At 42.2% G+C, this 24,222-nt stretch overlaps 1 protein-coding gene across 2 annotated transcripts; it reads left to right on the forward strand.

Moving 5' to 3' along the window:
• Nucleotides 1-24,045, forward strand: gabra6b (gamma-aminobutyric acid type A receptor subunit alpha6b). Of its 2 annotated transcripts, none has more exons than XM_085797241.1 (10): nucleotides 1-255; nucleotides 429-553; nucleotides 964-1,031; nucleotides 2,019-2,239; nucleotides 2,884-2,966; nucleotides 4,125-4,268; nucleotides 4,461-4,613; nucleotides 8,458-8,735; nucleotides 15,504-15,760; nucleotides 23,929-24,045. In XM_085797241.1, exons 1-10 carry the CDS (start codon nucleotides 167-169, stop codon nucleotides 23,939-23,941), a joined length of 1,431 nt encoding a protein of 476 aa, XP_085653367.1. In that variant the 5' UTR covers nucleotides 1-166; the 3' UTR covers nucleotides 23,942-24,045. The 2 variants fall into 2 exon arrangements, with proteins under 2 accessions (XP_085653367.1, XP_085653368.1); XM_085797242.1 differs by having other exon boundaries at nucleotides 5-255; nucleotides 435-553.
• The last annotated feature ends 177 nt before the right edge of the window (nucleotides 24,046-24,222 follow it).

Raw genomic sequence — 24,222 nt, forward strand, 5'->3', positions numbered from 1 at the left:
AAAACTCTTCAGGTTTTTCCAACTGAGCGATTCAGGCTGAGGCGGGCGCAACCGCACTAGAGGGGGAAGTCAAGTCGTGCAGGACTGGCGCGGTATCCTCGCACGGTTCACAACTCACAGAAGAACCCGACTCGGCTTTAATCATGCTTCTTTTACATGATGGAATATGTTGATTTTAAAAGTTGACCAGGGATTTCTAGTCGTGGGGTGTCTGCGAGGCATGGCTCTCCTTTTAACTTGCTTATTTCTGTCTTGGTGAGTATGGCAACTCTTTTCTTCTTCTCTGCATGTTCTCCCCACTTTTTCTTTTTTTTTTGTATTTTACGCACGGCGACCAGAGGCTTGTGGATGATGGATGTGCGTTTTGAGAAACTCTGCATTTCCAAACTGTTGGAATCATTCCTCATTTAGTGCTTATTGTACTTTAGTTACAGTGTGAGCAGTGTGTGGGGAAATCAAAACGGTGACACCAGTATCTATTTGGATAACATCACGCGTATATTGGATAGATTGCTGGATGGCTATGACAACAGGCTGCGACCTGGATTTGGAGGTATGGTCATGTGTGTGTGTTATCTGACATTTTATATGATATTGCTTCATAAATGAGTGTATCGAGTTTCTCTATTGTCGGATGATATAATGTCTCTCCTGTAGTTGTGTGTGGCTCGTTTCCAGTGAGTTTCTGTGCTGTAGTGGTGGAATATTTGTCTCTTTTCTTTTACATAATTGAGACAAAATTAGCAGTGAACAAGTGGAAACTTGAGAATCAACTTCAGCTTCATCAATTTAATGTTCTCTTTGTTGTTGTTTAAATGAATTACATTTCACATTATTGTGCTCAACATTAAATCTAGTTTTACTTTGAACTGCTTGAGATTTATGTATTTTAGAAAAGAAATGTAAATATCTGATCCAAAGTTGTTATTTGTGTGAAAGCAGCTGCCTCTGCTTCCTCTGTAGGTCCAGTCACAGAGGTTAAAACTGACATCTTTGTCACCAGCTTTGGACCCGTGTCAGATGTTGAGATGGTACGTAAAGCACATTGACCACCGCAACACTGATCCAAGATACGCACACACACACACACACACACACACACACACACACTGCTCCACAGATGTCCATATATGTGCATTCGTTTCACCACTTGTTTACAAAGTCAGTGTGATTTCATGGAGACGAGGGAGAATGTGTCCGGTTTCCCTCCATCAGTAACTCTGTGCATTGAGCTTCAAGTCATGGTTCTCCCCAGCCTTCATTATTCCAGCATTTGGGCAGGATGTCATTAGTGCAGCTTAGGATTTTAATCTGGTTGACAATCCCCCTGTCAGAGAGGCAGAGAGAGAGAGATCTGGCTGATGTTGGGACGGGATAGGCTGGCTACTCCTGTCATGGGATAGGCTGAGCACTGTATGTCTGTTGTACTCTACACGCTTTAGGCTTTAGGCTTTAGATACTCTCGCTGCATCTAAAGCCTACTTGAACTTGCCATGTGATACGCTGGTGTGAGCTCCACACAGAGGCATGTACAGTAAACCACTCACATGCATCCAAAGAAAATAATCTATATTCACATTTAATGTCCATCATCATCATCAATCAGTCGTTTCATCTCCAGACCTGGTTTAATAAGATAAAAAACAGAAGATAACCTCTCTCTCTCTCTCTTTTAAAAGAATCCATGACTGATTATAAAGAAACAAAAAACATTGATTTAAAAAAAAAACCAAACTTTTTAAATGTCATCTGCACCGGCAGTAAAAATAGAAAAGTTCAGAAATGGAAAAAAAAAAAAAACACATCAGATTGCCAGTGCTTTATCCTGCAGGTTTCCAATGTAACCATGGCTCACAAACCCATCTGCCATTCTCTCTGGGGGTAGTGGAGATAGTAGCAGCAGGAGCAGAAGCAGCACCAGTAGTAGGAGTGGTTGTACTGGTTGGTATAGTAAATAAATAAATCCTTAACCAACGCTCTAAAACCACCACACCCTACCCTACCCCTCCACCTGGCAGGAGTACACCATGGACGTGTTCTTTCGTCAGACGTGGATCGACGAGCGGCTGAAATTCGAGGGCCCCATCGAGATCCTGCGGCTCAACAACCTGATGGTCAGCAAGATCTGGACTCCGGACACCTTTTTCCGGAATGGCAAGAGGTCGATCTCTCACAACATGACCACCCCCAACAAGCTGTTCCGCATCATGCAGAACGGAACTATCCTCTACACCATGAGGTAAAAAAATAACAGTGCTGGACACACACACAACGCACAGCCAAGACTGGAATAGAGCACAGACCTGGAAAGCAAATCAAACAAAACAAGCGTCCAAGAATATGCACAGACATGAAAAGAGATGAGCGCTGCCATTCCAAAAAAAAGAAGAAAAAAAAAAAGACATGGGCCATCTGATAATGAAAACAGGCCTGGAAAGCAATTCAAACAAACATGACTCCGGCTTTTTCCAAAGGGACGTATTTAGGATAAATAAAATTAATAAATAAAAATGCCCTCAGAGTTTCTGATTGCGCAGAAACTATTTTTTTAAAGAATAATTAGATTATCTAAGTGGATCAACTTTGAAAATATTTGATGAAGTTCAAAAGCTTTATATAATCCATCTTAACTTGTGTGTTTAGTTATCTTCTGCAAGAGTTACACTTTTATATGATATGTTGCCAGAATTATGACAAGAAAGAAAACCACATTTTAATCTCTGCAGCATTGATCCATCAACCTCAACACATCAAACACTCCTGTTGTGTTGGTTAGTGTGTGCGTCACACGGACTGGATGGATCCATCATAAAAAAAACCAGCCAGTAACAGTTTATCAAATATAAATCAAACTCATCTTCCATCTCATCTCTATTCTGACAGATTAACTATAAATGCCGAGTGCCCCATGCGTCTGATGAACTTCCCGATGGACGGCCATGCCTGCCCGCTCAAGTTTGGGAGTTGTGAGTTTGTTTTCTGTGTTAAGCCCCTCGCTCGCTCGCTCTGACAGATGGTGTCACTCTCCGATGATCGCTCTGTCACTGAGTAATTGACTGCCTGACAGGACGTATTCAAGCATTTCAATTTGAAGTGTCATGTACTGTACATTAGGGTAAATAGGACTTACAGTGTCATTCCCAGACAAACAGAACAGTTACCACTTCCTGTTCCCGGTGTTGTAAAGGGTCAGAGGGTGAAAACAAGTCCACAGGGATCATGGGAGTAAAAAAACAGAGGATTTCAGTGGAGAAGAGGGATAAAGAGAAATAAACTATCTCAGTACATTGTGGAATCCTACAGTGGGAATAAGCTTTTTAAAGACCTTGTTTATACGATGTAATTGAAGAGTAAAAGGTGCATAACAGTCAGATTTTCTTTATTACAGCCCACATACCTTATCATTACTGTGTTATGTAAAACGCATGTTGTACTTTTGCTCATTAACACATGTTATTTCAGTGCGTAGGAGAGAATGCGGTATACAGGAGGGGAGGGTAATTACACGCTCGCTGCAGGGATTTATTATCATGCCTCCGACTTCATTGTGTGATTTGGAATAAGGACAAGTTGAGAAATAGATCAGTGTGTTTGAGAATTAGACCTTTACATGTAAGAAAGGAAAGTTTCCACTGTCATACTAAGAGGAACTACTCTAATAAAGAAGTTTAATAACATAACAGTGGATCAGATGTAGCTTATCTTTGATGATCTAGGAGTAATTATACGTTTTATGCTTTTTAAAAATAAGTTATGTAGGTAATATACAGTAAAGCTATGACAGGTCTTCATTCAGCATGTGCAAAGTGCACATCTGAAGGTTATTTGTGACTCTGATCATTTTGTACCAGGAATAACAGCAGTGATTTGTTCAATGACGGCGGCGCTTTCAAAAAAATATGAGTAATCAAGTCAAGGATGAGGACGACGTTTCAGTTTATTGTTTTTATGTGTGAGAGCGCAGACTCGTCTGTAAAGTAAAGAACATTTTTAAAGCCAAGAAGCAGCAAAAGTGTTTTTGTGCTTTCGTCTGTTGTTGGAGTTTCTTTGCACTTTTTAAGCTTTAAATTATTTCACCTGTATAAAAACGGTGACTTGAGTTCTTCTCCGTCCGTCCGGTCCAGATGCGTACCCCATCAGTGAGATCGTCTACACGTGGAAGAAAGGTCCTCTGTCGTCTGTGGAGGTGCCGCAGGAGTCATCCAGCCTGCTGCAGTACGACCTGGTCGGCCAGACGGTGTCGAGCGAGAGACTCAAGTCCAACACAGGTGAGCGAGGACTCTGAGATCATAACACTGTCAGGGTAGCAGGTTAGCATTTCACAGGTTTGGAGTCTGATGTGTTATATAACCTAGTACATGTATATTATTACACTTATTGGCAGTTAGAAGACAAATAACACAGTATTTATCATCAGTATCATTACAAACACACGTGTCTTTTGTGTTTCACTGTCTCAGGTGAATATGTGATCATGACGGTCCACTTCCACCTCCAGAGGAAAATGGGCTTCTTCCTGATTCAGACCTACATTCCCTGTATTATGACTGTGATCCTGGCCCAAGTCTCTTTCTGGATTAATAAGGAATCGGTTCCAGCTCGGACTGTGTTTGGTAAGAGTTCATAAAATTCACAATTCACCCATACACTCTAAGTTTCTGCAAGTGGAGAGGCGGGAGAAATCATGCTGCACATTATTATTTTAAAGGCATCAGAGAAGTTGTCAGCTGTCAGAATTTAAGGTGGTGTTGCTCTTAAATGAGACATTTATTGTTGAACAGAACAGAACAGAACGGTCTATGGTGTAGTGTCTTACGGTTTCTGATGAATGTTAAAAAAAAGTTTCTGTCTCCTCATTAAGTTTTCAGCTTACTTGAAAACTTGACTTTGTTTTCCTCAAGTATTAAAAACTCAAATGAAAATGTTCTTCATTTGTTGACTCACCACCCACTCTGCGACCTCAGCCTGACTCCACCAGCTCCACAAAACTCTCACTATATTCTCTTCTTCTATGTTTACTGCACACTGATCAGCAGCACAGAGAAGTCCTTAAAATACCTCCTGCAAAAAAAAAAAAAAAAAAAAATGCAACAGACAGACAGAGTCATCAGGTTCTGATTTAACCTCTCTTCATTATCTCTATTCCTGCGCCGCCGCTGTGCTGGATCACAATTAATGGGGAATAAATGTCCTTTTTAAAATTGGTCATGCAAAGGCCGAGAGGGGCAGGATGTTTACTTGGCTCTCTCCCGAGCACTCACAGGTTCCGCTTGCTCACATTACATCACGCTACAGTTGCCACCAAGCTCTAGCCTCAGGAGCAGAGAGGGCGAGAGACACAAAACAAAGACAGAGAGAGAGAGAGAGAGAGAGGGAGAGAAATGAGACCGAGACAAAACAAAGAGGGGGAAAAAAAAATTGGGGGGAAATTGTTTGTTAATTTCGTTTCCACATCACGTTAAATTTCAACAAGTTGCAGCTGACGGTGAAGCTGTTGCCTCGTGTAGATTGTGGTTCTGTGGTTCTGTGGTCCGTGCTTGTGTTTTTGCACTTCCTCTTCAGAGAATAGACCCCGATAATTAGCATTGGCATGAAGGTTGTGGCCCCATGTGGAACGCACATCTGTGGCAACTCATCAACCTCACTCCTCATGCTGTTTTCATTTCACTCGATATTGAGTAGCCTGTTCAATAAGAGGAACAGAAAAAAAAAACAAGCTCAGGAATATTTGACTGTTTCTTGTTGAGTGAGTCGGAGCTCTGGGTGATCGCTCGGCATTTTAGAGGAGGTCATGTTGAAAAACCTCCATCCTCCATCGCCATGTGCTGAATATTTTATTACAAAAGGTTCAAGTTTCATATTCAAATAGTGACATAGTTTGTTTCCAAGTTTTTAAGTGCTTTGCTTTAAGAGCGTGTAAAGTGAGAAGAGAAGAGAAGAGAAGAGAAGAGAAGAGAAGAGAAGAGAAGAGAAGAGAAGAGAAGAGAAGAGAAGAGAAGAGAAGAGAAGAGAAGAGAAGAGAAGAGAAGAGAAGAGAAGAGAAGGATGTATAAATATATATATATATATATATGGATGTGCGCCACCCTGACAGTATATGAAGCCATTGTATGTTGTGCCCTGGATTGTCAACAACCTCTCCGAGAGCTGAAAGTCCCTTGAGCACAAGTCTCACAGACTTAATTGAGTGTGGCCTAATTTGTACCTTGCTTTTTTCCTATAAAAGCACATAAATGCCCCGAGCATTTAATTTCTATCCTGTCTTTATACTTCACCCCCTCCCTCCTACACTCGCTCTTTCTTTCTTTCTTTCTTTCTTTTTTCTGCCTCTCCCTCCCACCCTGACAGGCTTTCATCCCATGTCCCTCCTCCCCTTTTTGCAACCATTTAACTCGCGCTCGAGCTGGAGACGGCCGGCGCTGGTCGGCTCCTCGGTGGAGCTTGTACATGAGTTGTTATCTTTCATTGCTGAAGTGATGTGCAGAACATGCTTCTCTGACGTTATGAGGTGCATTAAACGCCCCGCGAGAACCAGGGCTGCTAATGAAATGCGCACAACTACAGCGTACATTCGGTAAAAGCATGGACAGCAGTGTTCAATGGCCCCTTTCCCCTGCTTGCTTTAGCTTGATGAAAGCGAATTGGATATGTACTTTGTTAACGGGCCATTTAAGGAGATGTTCATTGTCAGCATCTTCGTCTGACTCAGTCAGGGACGAGAGGAGAGGGAAATCCTTCTCCAGTGGCAAAACTAGACTTCGTATTTATGTTTTTTGGGGGGGATGTGTTGATAGTTTGACACATGAAAAGAGTCTAAAATGCACCTGCCATGGACCTTTTCTGTGGTCCAAACTAATTTCAAACTGTCATGTATCCAAGAGAAGTTATGAATGGCCTCAGATCTGCTCCGTGTTTTTCTTAGTTTTCTACTTTGAGGCCGTGCTCAAAGGGACGCCGGCAGTCTCCGCTTCAATTTGCAGCCATGGCCAGAAGGTTAGAGGAACTGCTGCTAACAACAACGAAAAAAAACCAAAAAAAAACAGAACAGTGCAGTCAAGCTGATAGAGATATCAAAAACAGTTGCTTTCACCGCATCTACCCATTGATGTATCCACACATGTTTCTCTCCTTCATCTTTTGTCTTCATCTTTCCCCACATCCTTCCTCTCATCCTCTTCAGCCTTCTGTCAGCTCAGCCGTAGCCCATATTGTGACATACTTAACAGATAAACAAATGTTAACAAATGCTTTGTGGCTTTTGTCTGGTCATCTTACTGGACGGCTTTCCGGAGAATGTTTACAGATATTTGGTCTCTTTTATTTGTGTGCCAGTGCGGGGGCAGGGGTTAGTCTGCTTACGGACAGATTAGCATCCCCTGAAGTGACTTTTTGGCAAACCTTGCTGAGCCGAAATGGCACATGGCCTGACATTCTAGTTATATGCCATGAAACAGAGCCGCTGCCATGTGTCCAACACTGGGAAAATCTGCTGTGTAGACACTGTGATATGTTGGCATCCGGGCTTTTGTTATATAAAATTACATTTATACTCACGGCATTAAACTAGAAGCATCACGCAATGTTGTAAAAGTCACTAAGATATTCTCTGAAAGTAGGATTTCCATCTTAAAATGCGTCTTCACAGTAAATCCCTAAGTGGAAAACACCAATAATTCCCAGTATTAACACTATGACTGACTATGCTGCATGAGTGGACTTCAGCAGGACCTGGTTTTTGTGTCATTCCTGCAGAACTGTGGTTTAACAAACACTGAAAACATGAGTGCTTCTCTGCTGAAGTGATCGCAGATGGGTTTTCTTGCCAGATGGAAATATTTTGACTTGAAATAGTAAATTCCAAAAAGATGCTGCAGCTTTTGTTTGCCACTTAAATCATAAAATGGGTTTTTCTGAAAAGACCTGATGAGTTTGATCTACGTAGAAAAGACACTCAGACTGAATGTCGACTGGTTAGCCTTAAGATCTCTCTAGTGTGTGTGTGTGTGTGTTTATGCATTTGGAGTATGTGTGTGTGTCCAAATCAAGCTGATTGCTGTGGCCTCTCATAATCAAGCCTCTGCATTGTTACTCACTGACAAATGCATCCAAGGCCTTGAGTCGTATTATGGTAGAAACACAAAAATAAAAACCCACACACATGCACACACTCACACACATACACCCACACACACTTTGATATTGTTAGAAATGACAAGTCGTGGTTTTCTTGGGAGTTGAGGATAGAGAAGGCAGGCTGGCACTTTCCCCATGCTCTCAGCTTTTATGCACCTCCTTGTTATAAATCTATAGTTAATGCACAGACATGAGAGTGGTATTGATTTCATCAGATCACTTTCCACAGCAGATAATAATGCAGTGGAGATAAAAATAAGTCTAAGCTAACATACCGACCAAACCATGACCTCACAACCTCCGTCTCCTCCCCTGTGTGTGCAGGTATCACCACCGTCCTCACCATGACAACACTCAGCATCAGCGCCCGACACTCCCTCCCCAAAGTTTCCTACGCCACGGCCATGGACTGGTTCATCGCCGTCTGCTTCGCCTTCGTCTTCTCCGCCCTCATCGAGTTTGCGGCGGTCAACTACTTCTCCACCCTGCAGGCCAACAGGGAGATGCGAAAGGCGGCAGCGATGAAGGCGGCGGCTCAGGAGGCGGCGGCTGCAGCTGCAGCTCCGGCTGCAGCCACAGGCAACGACGGAGAAGTTTCCTCAGTAAGTCAACTTCTCTTTCTCTTTAACAGCTGTGTAAATATTTAAAGATGACATGTTTTAAACCAGGTGAAGCTTCATTTTAACTCGTTTTTTTTAAAATTCTGCTGTCAACAAAATGCAGTGGTGCCTCTGTCTATACACAGAGCCAAGCAAAGAGCAGCCAACATCCTCGTTAACGTTGTGGAGATATTAATAATGTTTAGAGGGTTTATGAAAATGTGTCATCACAATGCTTTAACCCTCTAATGACAGACACACAATCACTCTGACCTTGTCTAAAGGTCACAGGCCGCAGCAGGATTACTGGTGTGTGCAGATGCAGAGTAGACCTTATAAACTGCACTTAGCCGCTGCTCTCACAGCTCTCACTCTACATGCTCTAATTACAAGCCTTTAGACATTTTCCTCAAAACCCTGTATGTTTTTTTCCCCCCCACAAATCAAAACTCCAACACTGAAACTTCTCTGAGCTGCTTCCTGTTACTTTGTCAAACATGTGATGAAATGCTTTTTGCTTCTACAACATTTCAAAACAACTCACAGAGAGAACAGAAAATGTCTAAGAGGCAGATTCAGGCAAACTTTAGTGAGCTCTCACCGCCCACACTTCTGGTCTCGCAGCAATAATGTACCATTAACTGTGCATTAAAATGCACTGAAGCATGTGTGGAAGGAGGTGGTTCAGTACAAGCACAAGCTACATATTATGTATAAATATATTCTATATGTATGAAATGATTTGAGTCACATCTGGCTGTTTGTTTAGTTATTGTTGAAAATGCACCATTAGTTGCACTGTAATTATGGGAACAGATATTCCAGCAGTGAGTCAGTGGCATCGTTTTTTTTTGCTTTGACTGATGTTTTAGTTTCAGAGAGGAAGAGATTCACCAAAAACAGCAGAATTTGTCCAGTACAGACTGAGATACTGAGGTTTTCTTCACTTTTCTGGACGTACAGTATATATAAACTTTCTGTCACTCATCCCTCCATAGATCCACTTCTGTTTCATGCCTTTCATCTCTGTGGTTTGATCTGTTCACTTCTCGTCTCTCACTAAGCTCCACTCTCTCTCTTCCTGTCTGGGTTCATTCCCAGCTCTTCTTCTGTTTTATGTAACTATTTCAGTTTCAGTCTCCTGCTCCGTTTCAGCCTTAATTGGCACATTAACGCACCTATGTCACAGAAGCATTTAAAGCGGATAAAGAAAAATGAAGACCTTGTTTACAGGTGTTATAATACACACTGACATTATGATTTAATAATCTCATTTTCTACATAATTTGTAATGTATATCATGTGTGTGTGTGTGTGTGTGTGTGTGTGTGTGTGTGTGTGTGCGTTGACAGGTTATTGCCAGTCTGTCTTGTGTTGAGCTGCTATATGTGCAACAGAAAATGAGCTCTTTATTATGATGGAGGGTTATTAAGGCTTTTATATGATTTATTTTTTGTAGTTTCTGAGTCTTAACTGGTTCCATTGGTCTGAGTGAGTGATGAGAGTCATAATCACATTGTTTTTATATGACTGGTGGATTTTTGATTGTCTACTCTCTCTCTGAAGTTCCTGCTGCACCGACTGCTCTCCCTTCTGTTCTCCCATTTGCTTATTTGCAATCACACATGCAACATGTGCAATGCAAACAATGCACATTATATACAATCTCTCTTTTATCCTCTGCTTCATCCCACAGAGAATCATAATCTCACTCGAATCACATATGCACGGGCCTCCATCCCTCCATCCCTCCATCCCTCTCCATCCCTCCCTCACTTCTTCCCCCTCGTGCATGCACACACAAAAATGCACCAACATTCAACATTATCCATCTTTTTTCTTCTTCTTCTCCCTCTCTCCGGCCTCCTGCTGTGCTCCTCTATTCTGTCTCTCTCTCCGCACACTCACTCATGCAAGCACACACTTCATCTCTTGACCATCCCTCTTTTGCTTCTCGCATTCTCTCTCTCTCTCTCTTTTTTTTTGCTTGGATGTGCTGACCGTGTATACACCACAATCTCTGCTTTATCCACGCTTGTCCTCACATCCACGTCCACACATAATCTGCAGCAGCACGCACTCCGACACATACATAGGCCCACCAATAATCTGCAGCAAATTATGTCCCTCACATCCACACACTTCACTCCAGTCCGCACTGTATACAATGTCTTATCCATCCATCCATCTACAGTATATCCCATCCATCCCTCTCTCTCTCCTGGTCCTCTATTCTGCCCTGTAACTGTGTGATAACCACAGAGAGTGACACGAGGAGACAGCCAGTGGCTCTGTGAACGATGTTGCTGCAGATTATGTAACAGCCATAGATTAAGGGAATATCCAGCAGATCACTGCAGGCTCACAAGAAGGAGGGCAGTCACCACAGTGACATGGAGTGGGGGCTGAGAACGCTGACCCAGTCCGTTTTTCTTTTTTTTTTGGTTCAGGATTCAAGATGTGTGGGGCCAGTGTGGTTTGTTTTTGTGTTTTCCTATGTGTGCATGTGATTGTAAGTGTGCATGAGCGAGAGTTACACTGAGAGAAAGAGAGAGTGGGAGGGATGCATCATGGAAAATGACTGCTTTCACCAAATATGTAGGAGGGAAGACTCTTCATTACACAGAGAAAAAAGAAAGGGGGGGAAAAACAATGGTGTATCAGTGGGAACAGAAACAACCGTCCCCACGGTCACGATTTATAAAAACACTATACAACCTGTTCTGACCGCCAGGTAGAAGAGACGAAACAGCAGCGAGAGGAAAACTGCACAACAACACAAGTTAAATGGTTCAGTTAATGAATCAAATATACAACCGTAAACACAACGAGGGCAGGACGGAGGCGGGGGGTAGTTGGTTTATCAGTGAGTGCGGAGGGTGCTGCATCCATTGTCAGTGGTGTGTGTGAGTAGGCGGCACGCTACAGTACGTGGTGCGGGAAATTAGCAGAAAATAAAACAGTCGTAGGTGGAAATAAAGGAAAAGCAGCGGAGTGATAGAAAGAAAGGAACTTTATTTATTTATAGGCCGAGCCACAGGTGTCGGTGTAACAGCGTCAGGTTATTGATCACAGCTCAGGGGGAGAAACATGTCCTGCTGCCACCGTGTCAGTGACAGGAAATGATGTCATCATGAACCATACATACAGTTACCTCCTTCCTTACAGCTTTATGTTTATAGAAACACTGTGTTGCATCCATGAAATATTGTTCCTCAGCAACAGCATGCTTCTTTCTCCACCACCGTTTTCTTCATCGGTAAATGTCGGTTTCATTTAACATCACATTTGGTGCCTTTGATTTTGTGTTTTCTGGCCTCTGCAGTCAGCAGGAGAGAGTGTTATATTATTGTTATTGCTCATGTGTAAGAGTAATAGTCCCAGAATTCCCCTTCACAAACTTCACAAACATTAAACTGTTATTTTACACCTGTTAACCAGCAGCAGTTTGCATTTTAAAAGCCATTTTCATGATCGAACGGCAATAAACAGTGTTTCATTTCAATATTCATTCAGTCTTTAACTTCATATCGTTCACAGGAGACGTGATGTGTTTTGACTTTTCCTCTGTGGTTCCAGCAGGGATTCACTTTGTGACCGAACCTTTTATTGGGTTATTGTTTTAGAGCTCTATCATTCCTTTCTTTGTGGTTCCCTCTGGAGAAAGTCACTGTAGCTACATTTCTACCAATTAGTCAAGTTGTAAACTTAAATTGCCAAGAGGGAGAGAGCTTGCAGTATCATATCTGTCATAGTTTGTATTCCATCTTTCTCTGGTTTATATCCCTGTAGAGAAATGTAGACCATGACACATTAACACAACCAATAAGATGGCTGTGTAGTTTGTGTTTTAAACTCTAACCCATATCCATCTATTTCTCCTCTTACTTTCTAAACCTGAACAATGAAAGCAGTGTTATTGCACTCGAGCTGAAAATATGCACCACTGTGCTTAAAATACACTGATAGAAAAAATGCATTTACATACAGATCCACACATATCCATCTGCAGCAGCTCATCTACACCCACTCAACACCCACGGAGACGAACCTCTGTGCACTCGCTGCCATACCAGACATATTGATAGTTCACACACACACACACACACACACGAAAAGGCACTTACACACTTACAGCCCCCACCGCCTGAATATTCACACCCAGACAACATCCGTGCCTCCGTCAATCGGAGCCCATCCTCCCAGAGTCAGAGTGGTTCTGTTGGAATCTGGAGCAGTGGATAAAGAGAAGAGGAGCTGATCCCTCTGGGATTTGACCAGGAAGACGCCAAGCGAGCCTGTTGTCATTATCAAAAATAGCCCGCGTATCGGATCAGCTGTGGTATACTGTACGGACTCACAGCTGATCACACATACCGGTACACAAGCAACTGTGTGTGACGTGCACAACTTTAACCTTAAAAACAGTAGTTGGTTGGAGTTTTAGACGTCGCTGTGGGAGAAAACAAGTGCATGTTTAAAACTTAATTCCAGTTTGAGCATTAACCCTGAATACTGGACTGAACTTTGACCTTAGAGATGAGCAGAAATACAACTCCTGCCCGAATCCACATCCACCCACAGTGTTCACAAAATATTGTTTTTTATTCCTTCTTCTACCTTTCAAATCACTCCACTACTTCCTTCCTTCCTTCCTTCCTTCCTTCCTTCCCTCCTTCCCTCTTTCTTTCCTTCCTGTTGTCTCTGTCAGGACTGAAATGCAGATATAAGTTTATATTTTGTCCCTTAAAGAAACATCTGTACAACACTAATGAAGCCTGAAGAGAATTGAAGGATTTTTTTAGATTCTTTGATCACAGAGTGGCTTCATGTCTCTTTTCTTTGCTTCTCTCTCTCTTTGTCACACTCACTGCACTTGGCAGCTACCAGTTCTACACCACAATGAAGGATGAGTGTGTTTTTTAAGAAAAAAACTAGGATTGATTACAGTTTTATGGTTTAGTAGATACTCAGGTGTTGGGAGTTTTACCATCTGTACAAAACAGAACGCCCTTCATCCATTAGACCTTGAGTTCAGATATGGAAAGAACTGAGAAAAAAAGGATTTATTTTTCCTCTGTTATCTGTTATATGTTCTGTTATCTGTTGCTATGGTTATTATACCCCTGACGTCAGACTTTCAAACAGAATTGAAATGATAAGAATGGTGCAACATAATCGAATCCAGGATAGACGAGCCTCAAGTCGACGTCACCGTAACAATCACTGTTGGATGAAACTGCAAATGATTCAAGTTTTTGTCGAATTAAAAAAACGGGGACTTGTTGTAACACTAATCTTGTTTTTGGATTTGTAAGTGTAACAGTTTAATAGTTTCTCAACCTGGAGAGAAGCGTGTGTGTGTGTGTGTAATCCTGTCGCCTCACAAATCCAACCTTAATCTTGCAAAGATCAGGTTTTGGCTCCAAGATTCTGGTTTGGGAAAAAAAAAGTTGAGCTCAGTGAGCTGAGAGTTGTTAGTGTGGCCAAGATTATCCTGCAAAAACTATCACACATTTTAATTCTCAGATGCCGACTGTTTATCAATCACACAAACTTCATGTTGTTTAACATTAAATGAGTTTAAAAATGCACAATAAATATTTGATGATGTTTCTCATTCACTGTCAGTAACATTCATCTCCTGACTACAGTATATAAATCAAAGGAACCATCATGAAGTGTGTGTGTGGTCTATTTCTGTTCTGTCCTTCTGGCCATAGATAGATTTTAAACAATGTCTTTGGTTCAAAAACAGGATTGCACTCATGTCCCCCCCACCTCTGACTCTACCTACAGGCAACATGCTGTACTTTGACCCATTTCCCAGATGTGCACTTTCCCACTCTCTCTCTCACGCACATGCATGCATACACCCACTTAGTACCTGATTCAGTGCTGGAGCAAGGAGCTTGTGCTGGTTAACTGGAAGTTGATGAGGCACAGCTTTAAAGGGATAGTTCAACATTTTGGCAAATTGGCCCATTGTCATAATCCCTATAGTCATAGCAGTAGGTTTGTTACCTTTAATTGTCGGTGCAAGCTGTTTTTAGAACGGCGGAGCAGAGCCACGAGCTGCTCAGAGCTACGCTACGGAGGCTAATGGGATTTCTTGGTTTCCCTCATCAAACTCATCAAATACACAATCCAACAACTCCAAAACGCTCTGATGGACAAGTTGTGACCTGCACATTCACCACGCTATGAGATAATAACAGAACGTTACGAGACAGAGTTGTTTTAGAGGTATAGCTTGCACCGACAAATAAAGGTAACAAACCTACTCCTAAAAGTATAGGGATTATTGCAATGGGCCAATTTGCCAAAATGTTGAACTATCCCTTTAACCATGTGTCAAACTTATATGAGCCTCTTTTTGTTTAATGTGTTGTTTGCTTCACACGACTGCATCAATCTTGATGAAATGGGTTGATGATTGAAATCACATTGAATCAAAAGCAAAACACACTCCTTTGTTGATCTTAATTACTGTGGTGCTCATTTGTATTCTACACATAGTTTTCTGCAGACACACACACACACACACACACACACACACACACACACACACACACACACACACACACTCTCTCAACATGCACTGATCAACTCACAGCTGTGCAAATATGGCACCAACATCAGGGTACAACAGCACAGCACAGTTTCATTATTAATTCCCTCATATTACATCATGCAATATTCTCTTTAATGTGAAATTCCTCTCACGGTTTCTGCGATTCTTTTCCCCCCTCTTTGCTCCTCCAATCCAAGGTGGATGCCAGCAGCATACTGAAGAAGAGGATGAACTCTGCTCCCCTGTTCGACCGCCCTGCCAAAACGTTTCCCAACCCGCCCGTCAATGCCCAGGCCTTCCTGCAGCAGGGTTCAGCCGTGCCGGCCAACAACGTCCTGACTGGCACCAGCATCATCGACAAATACTCTCGCATCCTCTTCCCCCTCTCGTTTGGCGCCTTCAACCTGGTCTACTGGATCGTCTATCTCACCAAGGACACCATGGAGACGTCCAGGTGAACAGATGGCATGGCTGTTACAAATAATTCCAGCATTTGTTTTTGTCGAACACGGAGCACGGGGTGGTGTTTTGTTGCGTAAGTCAGAGATTGATGGTGGGACTATTTTTGTGCAGCTCCCTCTTCACCCGAAAATAATTAGTTTGGTTAAATCTTGCACAGCCTGAGGACCACAGAACACATGTAAACATTATATTCCTGTGTTTGGGGTCAGTTGAACTGTAACATATAAAGTTACATAGTTCAGGACAATAAATTATCATCATCAACTAACTTGGCCAGATCAATCACATCTGTGGTGATTAAACAAACTTTGTTTAAACAGCTTGTTCACATAAAGTTAAAGTTTCAGCTTCATGTTCATAAAATGTTCTTGAATCATGACTTTTTTCTTACTACTTAAAGGGATAGTTCAACATTTTGGCAAATTGCCCCATTGCCATAATCCCTATAGTCATAGCAGTAGGTTCGTTGCCTTTAATTGTCGGTGCAAGCTATTTTTAGAACGGCGGAGCAGAGCCGCAAGCTGCTCAGAGCTACGCTACGGAGGCTCATGGGATTTCTTGGTTTCCCTCATCAAACTCATCAAATACTGTACACAATCCAACAACTCCAAAACGCTCTGGTGGACAAGTTGTGACCTGCACATTCACCATACTATGAGATAATAACGGAATGTTATGAGACAGAGTTGTTTTAGAGGTAAATTCATGCAAAACCGCTGATGCACATTCCCATCGGGGGCAGTTTTTCGGCAAGCAGTCTCTGCATTTGCCTCGAAAACATCTCTGTCTCGTAACGTTAAGTAGCGTAGCTCTAAACAGCTTGCGGCTCTGCTACACCGTTCTAAAAATAGCTTGCACCGACAATTAAAGGTAAAAAACCTACTCCTAAAACTATAGGGATTATGGCAATGGGCCAATTTGCCAAAATGTTGAACTATCACTTTAATACAATGTGAAAAATACAACACACACACACACAGTGCCCCAGGGCAGGTGCTGGTACTGACCAGTAGAACCACAGGCTGTCACTGTCAAAATGCACAAGCTGCTGATGCTGCAGGTGTGAACTGTTCAGGGACAGAGCTGCATGATGTACATGTGGCACTGCAGTTTCTTTACCAGTACTTTGAGACAAATAGGACACGTCAGACACTGTGTAACAGACTGCACGTTAAATTTATTGCAAATCACACAATAATCCATCATAAAAGCCACAAACCAGAGCCAGCAGTCATATAATAATGCAGGTAAGATATAAATCTTACAGGTTGTACATTACAGTTGGCTTGGTTTTGTTTATCTACTCTTATGGATGTGAGTGTGTGCAGCATGTGTGTGTATGTGTATATGTCTGTGTGTGTCCTGGGGGCGAGGGGTGTAATGGGAATGTACAGTATGTATCTGTATTCATTATATGTTGTTTTTTTCCTCATGTGTGTTTGCCTGCCATATATTATTCAGTAGCCACACAAAACTCTCACTCTCAGTTATAATTATTTACCCTATGTTTTTTTTTCTTTACGAATGTGTCAGAGAGATCTCAGGCTTCATACAGTACAGCTGAGTTATAATTGCAAAACAAGACCACCAGGCAACACTGGCAGGCTCTGTGTTTGTCATTCAGTGTTTTGCAATGTGTCTGGCACTCAGCAGGCTGCAGGACTCACAGCCCGTAGGTGTCTGTGCTCTCAATACACACTGAACTATGTCCTGAATCATGGCAAGAAGCTGAATCCTTCCCTGAAGCTCTCACTAGTATCCAGGCATTTTGTCTGCGTGTACGGCCGTCCAGAGGCACAGTGGCGCTACGTCAAGCTCAATGCTAACTAATGCTATTTGTTAATCTGCACTAAACACAGTGAACTGCTGATGCTGATGTTTTTCAGGTGTTTGGTCTAAAACAGTCTGACCTCAGGTCCTGGTTCGTGCAGGACTGTGTAGGTGTCGCAGGTCCTGACTAATGTCTGTGAAACACTGAACCACCCACTGGGTATGATGCTCACAGCGCTCTGTGGAGCAGAACCTGCTAGTGTGATATGATGAAAACACGGTGTACGCCAGAAGAGCAAAAGTGTGCACATCCTTGAACATGTGGTGTGTTCATTAGTCCCAGTTTGGGGATTTTAAAAGCTAAAGGACCAACTGATAGAAAGCTCCTCGCTTTTAAGTCCAACCCAGACCCCAACATTCAAATTGAGGACCTCAACTTTTTTATGACAGTGTGCAGAACTGACCAACCACAACTACTGAGGCTGCAAACATCCTCGTCAACCTGAAGCGATTAAAATGTTAAAATATGAAAATGTTTGGGTTAAATGTTTTAAAAGTTAAAATACGGGAAGTGAGACCAACACTAGACCAATTACAAATGTGCAGATTCCCACAGTCCTAGGCACTGATCAGTTGCACATGCAAGGTTTTGTAAACTTGTTATTATAGCTGAGACAATCAATAGATAATAGGGAGTGCGAAGTGCGTAGAACAGCAAATAAGACCGATGCAATAATCTCATTATTCCAACAACACTTATGACCGTCACAGGCCTGAATGTAACACAGAGTGCGAAGCTGCCCGCTAGAGATACTTTATTGATCCCAAAGGAAATTCAAGTTTCCAGTAGCGCAGACATACTGTATATAACATAAGGGCAGAGCAGAGCAATATACCGTAACACAACAGAGTAAGAAAAGATATTCACCATATAGTATGTCCTTATGAAACTGTTTATACAGTACATACTACGATACTATATACAGATACACTCTACTATACTAATACATGTAAACACACCACGACGGATGCTGACGCATTATAATATCACACAGTCATTATATACAACAGATTCAACATGAGAAAACAGTAGCTGATCATTCTCTGCCACACACAGACCATAAACTGTATATAAAAGACAGAGACACACAGAATCTTTTCGTGAATGGAGCTCTCCCCTGAAAACCACCATTATTTACAGTTTTATTGTCAATGTCTTTATTTATCAGAAATATGAAGGTAGTATCTTTACTGGATCTGGATACAGAAAATAAAAAATGATGTACAGTATAAGGAATTTAAATTAAATGACAAATTTTGAAAACTAAATCTCAGAGTCAGTCGGTGGGCAGCCCGCCCCATAGCAACGGGCCTGGGCTGCACACACACTGTAAATGCTGATTAGGTTGTCACTCAAAACTGTTGTTTTATGCACTCTGATCCCACAAAATTATATTAATCAGTTCAGTTCAGTTTACTGTCATTCACTCATGTTAAAACATGGAGGGAAAAAAAGGAACATGACCTGAATGCGGTGTGAAGGCGAAGAGGTGTGTTAGCGTCAATTTTAATGTGTCGTCTTTCAGATGCACTTGATAAACTGAGACATATGAAGGAGTCGGTTTTTATTGATAATACTCTACATGGCATCGTTATCACCAGAGTAATATGTCAGTCAGCTGTGCAGTGTTCAGATGTCTCATACGTTACCTCTACACGTCCTTTAGGGTTTGACACTTGAACAGACAAGTGTGTGTGTGTGCGTGTGTGTGCTGTCACTACCATATGCCCTCAGCAGATGTGTTTGCATGGTTGTGCATTTACGTGCACACTATCGACGTGCATCACCACTCCTGAGGCTCTCCCACACAGCGGCCTCAGCCTCCTTCACTCTCTGCCTTGTTCTTCCTCTAAAAAGGGAAACGCCCCGAGGCCCCGAGCTCAGACAAGTCAGATGACATGACAGTGTTGGCAGGCGTCGCAATATCTCTGTGTGACTAACCTTCTTAGTGACAATCTCTTAACTGTTTCTATTACAGTAATTGATAGGGAGTGGAAGTGAGAAGCAGATCCTGACAAATCATTATAGAGGAGAGCGGCAGAGTGGTGACGACCTGAAGGCTGTGGGAGTCAAAATAAGGAAAACAATGAAATATAGTATGTTTGTGTGTTATTAATGTGCATATATGTGTGTAAAATATAGATATGTCAGCAGTGCAGTGTATGACAGATGGAGTGCTGTGAGTGGAGGAGTGATGAAAGGGAAGTGAAACCACACACACACACACACACACACACACACACTGTCCCAAAGCTGATAACTGAAAATCCCAGAGGGTGCTGGTCTGAGCCAGAGTGAAGAACAAGTACAACCACAGGTTGTCACGGTGATCGATCGTGGTCACATTTACCTTTGCTGTAAAAGTCAAAGATGTCCAGTGCGAGACGAAAGCTGTCACCAAATACGGAGGCTGTGGATAGTGTGACAGAGTTCACAGCTGAGTTCATTTTCACTCCGAATGACTGCGAATCCAACGGCTCTGTGTCTGTGCTCTTAAACAGGGATTTATATAAAATAATATTTTATATAAATCCCTGTATTAAATTGTATTAAATACAAAGATGACAAAAAAAAAATTAAAGATCCCCTCCGATGAAAATCGTGTTTTTTGTGCGTTCCAGTTAGTTAGTTAATTTATTGACACAAATCATTAAAAACATAACGTTTGGGTCCAAACAATAAACGATAAACAATAAACAGCACAACACATACACACACACACAAAAAGGAAAAGAATAGAAAGAAAAAGAGGGAATGACACTTAATATGCCCTCCCATCTCCCATCTATTTTTCTAACATTGTCAAACAAGCCTGTAACATAGTTAAAATCTTTTTATCAGTGTTTGTGAAAAGAGAGCTCAGCTCTGTGGAGTCATGTCCATATTTTGCACGTCCACATGTTCCTCTTCGTGCAGAGCAGCGCAGTCTCCGCCCACCACTCAGAGGCACATTGCTAATGAGCTGCTGATGCTCTGCAGAAGGAGAGCCCTGGGAAATGGCACAGGTTTTGTGATTTTGGCTAAAAACTTCATAATCACAATTTAAAAACCACAGAGAATGCTTTAAAATAACCAAAAAGGATCGTTGGAGGGGGACTTTAACTTTTACTAAGATATTTCTCTTTGAGGGAAACTCATCCAGTCAACATGATGTTAAACTTTCATTCAAACAAAAGATGTGAGATGCTGCAGCATCATTAATCTGATCCACCATCAGAGATCCATGATAACTAACAACCAATAAATGTATGTAATTATTAGAACTAGATAGAATTAGATACAATAATAGATTCATATACAGGAAGTGACTGCATGTACAGTAAGCAAGAGTTACAGTTGGCAACAATTCAACAAGTCACTGGTGGTGAAAATACCCAGAGATATAAACCGTAACGGAAACATAATCCACTGTAGGAAGCTTCACACACACTTGTTCCATTTTATTGCTGTTTATTAAACTCACAGCAGGCATGATAGTGTGATGGTGACCCTTTCAATCTGTTTTAGATCCACCTTAATCCAAATATGACATCAGTAAATAAACGCGGGGACCAGACAGAAAACATCCAGCTCCAGCGGCTCCGGCTGGAAACAGATCTCTGTGAATGCGCCGGAGCCTTTTTCTCTCTTTGTATCTCTGCTTTTATTAACAGCGGCCCTCCTGCAAGGATGAGCTGGACCAGAAGAAAAGAGTGTCTGTTTGTGTGAGTGTACGTGCAGGTGGATGTGGATGTGTGTGCATGTGTGTCTACTTCTGTGAGGATACAGGCGAACAAGTGTATAAATGTGCCATGGCAGCGGTGCCTACCGACTGGAGGCTATTTTAATGAATAGCTCCATTCAGGGCGAGACATGAAGGAAACAAATTTGCTGAAAACACTTCCTTCCATGAAGGGCCCCAGCTGGTTGGCTGGCTGGTTGGCTGGCTGGTGGTGCATGAGTATAGGTGCAGCAGATGATAAGCCCTGCTCCTCTTTATTGCCCATCAGAGTGCCACACTTGAAAAAAAAAAATACAACCTCCCCATTGTTGCTCATAAATCAGTAGCACTAAATGCCGTTTCCGATTCCTATTTTCGACTGTGGATCCGTGGCTGTAACTTTTAGAGTAATGATCATTCAATTACAGGCCACTCAGTCAGGAAGCAAAGAGGAGCGGTATATACAAACAGCCATTGTCTGTATCATATATCATTTTTCTCTTGTGTCGGGGTCTCGTGGGAATCGCTCCACCCGCCTCCGTCACCTCGTTTGTGTGCGTTCGCTTGAATGCATCTCTCACACATGCACCTGAGTTTGCATGGACATGCCTGCGCACACTCCACATCTACAGACCCGTGTAAGACAAATCGTTTTCACACGAGAGAAACGATCTGTGTTCCTGCCTCTCACATCACATAAACATGCTGCTTCTCCCTCTCTCTCTCTCTCTCTCTCTCTCCCACACTCAATTGCTTTCTCGATTTCTCACTTTATCTCTGTGTCACTCTCTCAGAAACACTCTCTCTGCTGCCTCCCACCCCCCTCCACCTTCCTCTCCCTACACTCCCCCTCCCCCACATCTCTCCACCTTCATGAGACAGGACAGCCCAGCGCTCCTCTACCTCATCCACTCAGCATTAATCATCCAGCCACATCGGAGCCGTGTTTCTGTAGGAGCCGCTCCGTCTATTATTCTTCTTTAGCCGCCGTACAGACACATGTTGGCCATCTGGTTACTTGGGCAAATACAGTTAATAGTAGCAGGGCAGGGCCGCTAAAGAGAAACGCTCCCATCACAGAGAGGTCACCACATCGAGCCAAAATGAGTCCGTCATCTGCTGCATCTCCGTCGTTGTGCTCTGGAGCAAGGCACTCGCTGGAGACAATTAGGACTTATCACGTAGCGAGTGTCTTACATGGAAGAATTAGAGCGTGACGACAGCACAGACAGTCAGCTGTTCAACTTTTCTTTGAAATAGTTTCTACCATCAGTGCACGAGATGAGATTCACTCTTTTTTTTCTTTTTATATATATATTTTTTTCCTTCAACAAAGCATTTTATAGAATAACAAATGGACATGGGGTGTTTTCTATTGTAACAATACAAGGAAATAAATTATTAACTAAATAATCCTTATTATAAAAAAAACTTTACCAAAAGAAGGGCGTTTCAGGGAAGTTTTCATTTTCCATTGCTTATAGATGTCTTCGACTATAGATCGCTGAAGCCTCATTGAGAAAGTGATTCTTTCCATCACAAATATATCATAAATTATAAATTATATCATACCAAACCTCTATAGATCTATAGATGGGATGTTGTAATTGCTTTTCTAGCAGCTAAACTCAGTATTCCAAATAAATATCTAGTTTTAACATTTGAAGTAGTTGAGCGTACGAGCCCAAAAGAGATTCACTCATATATACATTATATATACATACATATACGTATATATATGGTAAGTGCTACAGTATATGAATTAGTAAGGTTTTGTTACTGCACTCTGACACATATATTCATACTTGTATAATTGAATTTGTGCCAGTGCAATATAGAAGGCGCTGTGCTATAATATGGCACCGTTTTGACATTTGCAATGCGTTAATCAATACAGAATATTGAGCTTATTGTTCAAGCTGAAATGCCCACACAGTCCAGTCAGTCCACAGTTATAAAGTTGATCTGATTTGCTGAATCTATCGTGTTTGTCCTTTAAAGCACATGGACACACAGTTCCCCACTCTGTCCTCTAATGGCTTCTCACCTACCCACCAACCAAAAACAGAAAAAGAGAGAAAATGAGAGCACTGGCTCTCTCTCTCTCTCTCTCTCTCTCTCTTTTTTTTTTGTGTGTGCCAGGAGCCATGTAAGTTCTGTGGCTGAAAATGGCTCTCGGTGCTGTCAAAAGTGTCTCCTGCTTCAGCACGTCAGGCGGAGGAGGAGGTGGTGGAGGTGTGAACTACCTGGCAGAGGTTCCCAGACAAGTTTTCACAAGGTCTTTGTGAACAACAACCGACAGCGAGGGAACGAATAAATTCAGATTTTTTTATATATATATATATTTTCGACCTGGAATGGATGCAAACGTTGTTACATCATCCCAACGTTCATTTGTGCCTTTTTTTGTTGTTGTTCACCCATAGATGTGGACAGATGTGAAATGGAGCGGGGGTGTGTGTGGGGGTGTCTGTATGCAGATATGTGTATGTTTGAATATGATAAAATATGATCCATAATTCTTGATTTGCTGGAGGCGGTGGTGCCTGAACACACATGACGCACGCTGCTGCCATTTTTGACTAATTCCACCTTCCTGTCTCTCTCTCTCTGCTCTCTTGTCTTTCAGGGATGCCATCTGAACCAAGAGTTTGTCGCCCTGGAAATCACACACACACCTACACATTCACACACTGGCACACACACAGATATACATACAGTACAAAATAAATAGATGACAGACGCTTGCCAAGCACTCTTTTATGCCGCCTCAGTGCATTGTATTTCTTTTTAAGTACTCCCTTTGGAAAGTGAGTCTTTTGAGAGCAGATGTACCGACTCCTGCTGCCAACCGGACCCACGGCCTCAGCGCCCGTGGGCCCCGGGGCTCTGGAAACATTTCAGACAGGTACAACATCACTAC

The sequence above is a fragment of the Trachurus japonicus genome, chromosome 14, assembly GCF_045865225.1.
Source record: "Trachurus japonicus isolate A0001 chromosome 14, Traja_1.0".
Lineage (NCBI taxonomy): Eukaryota > Metazoa > Chordata > Actinopteri > Carangiformes > Carangidae > Trachurus > Trachurus japonicus.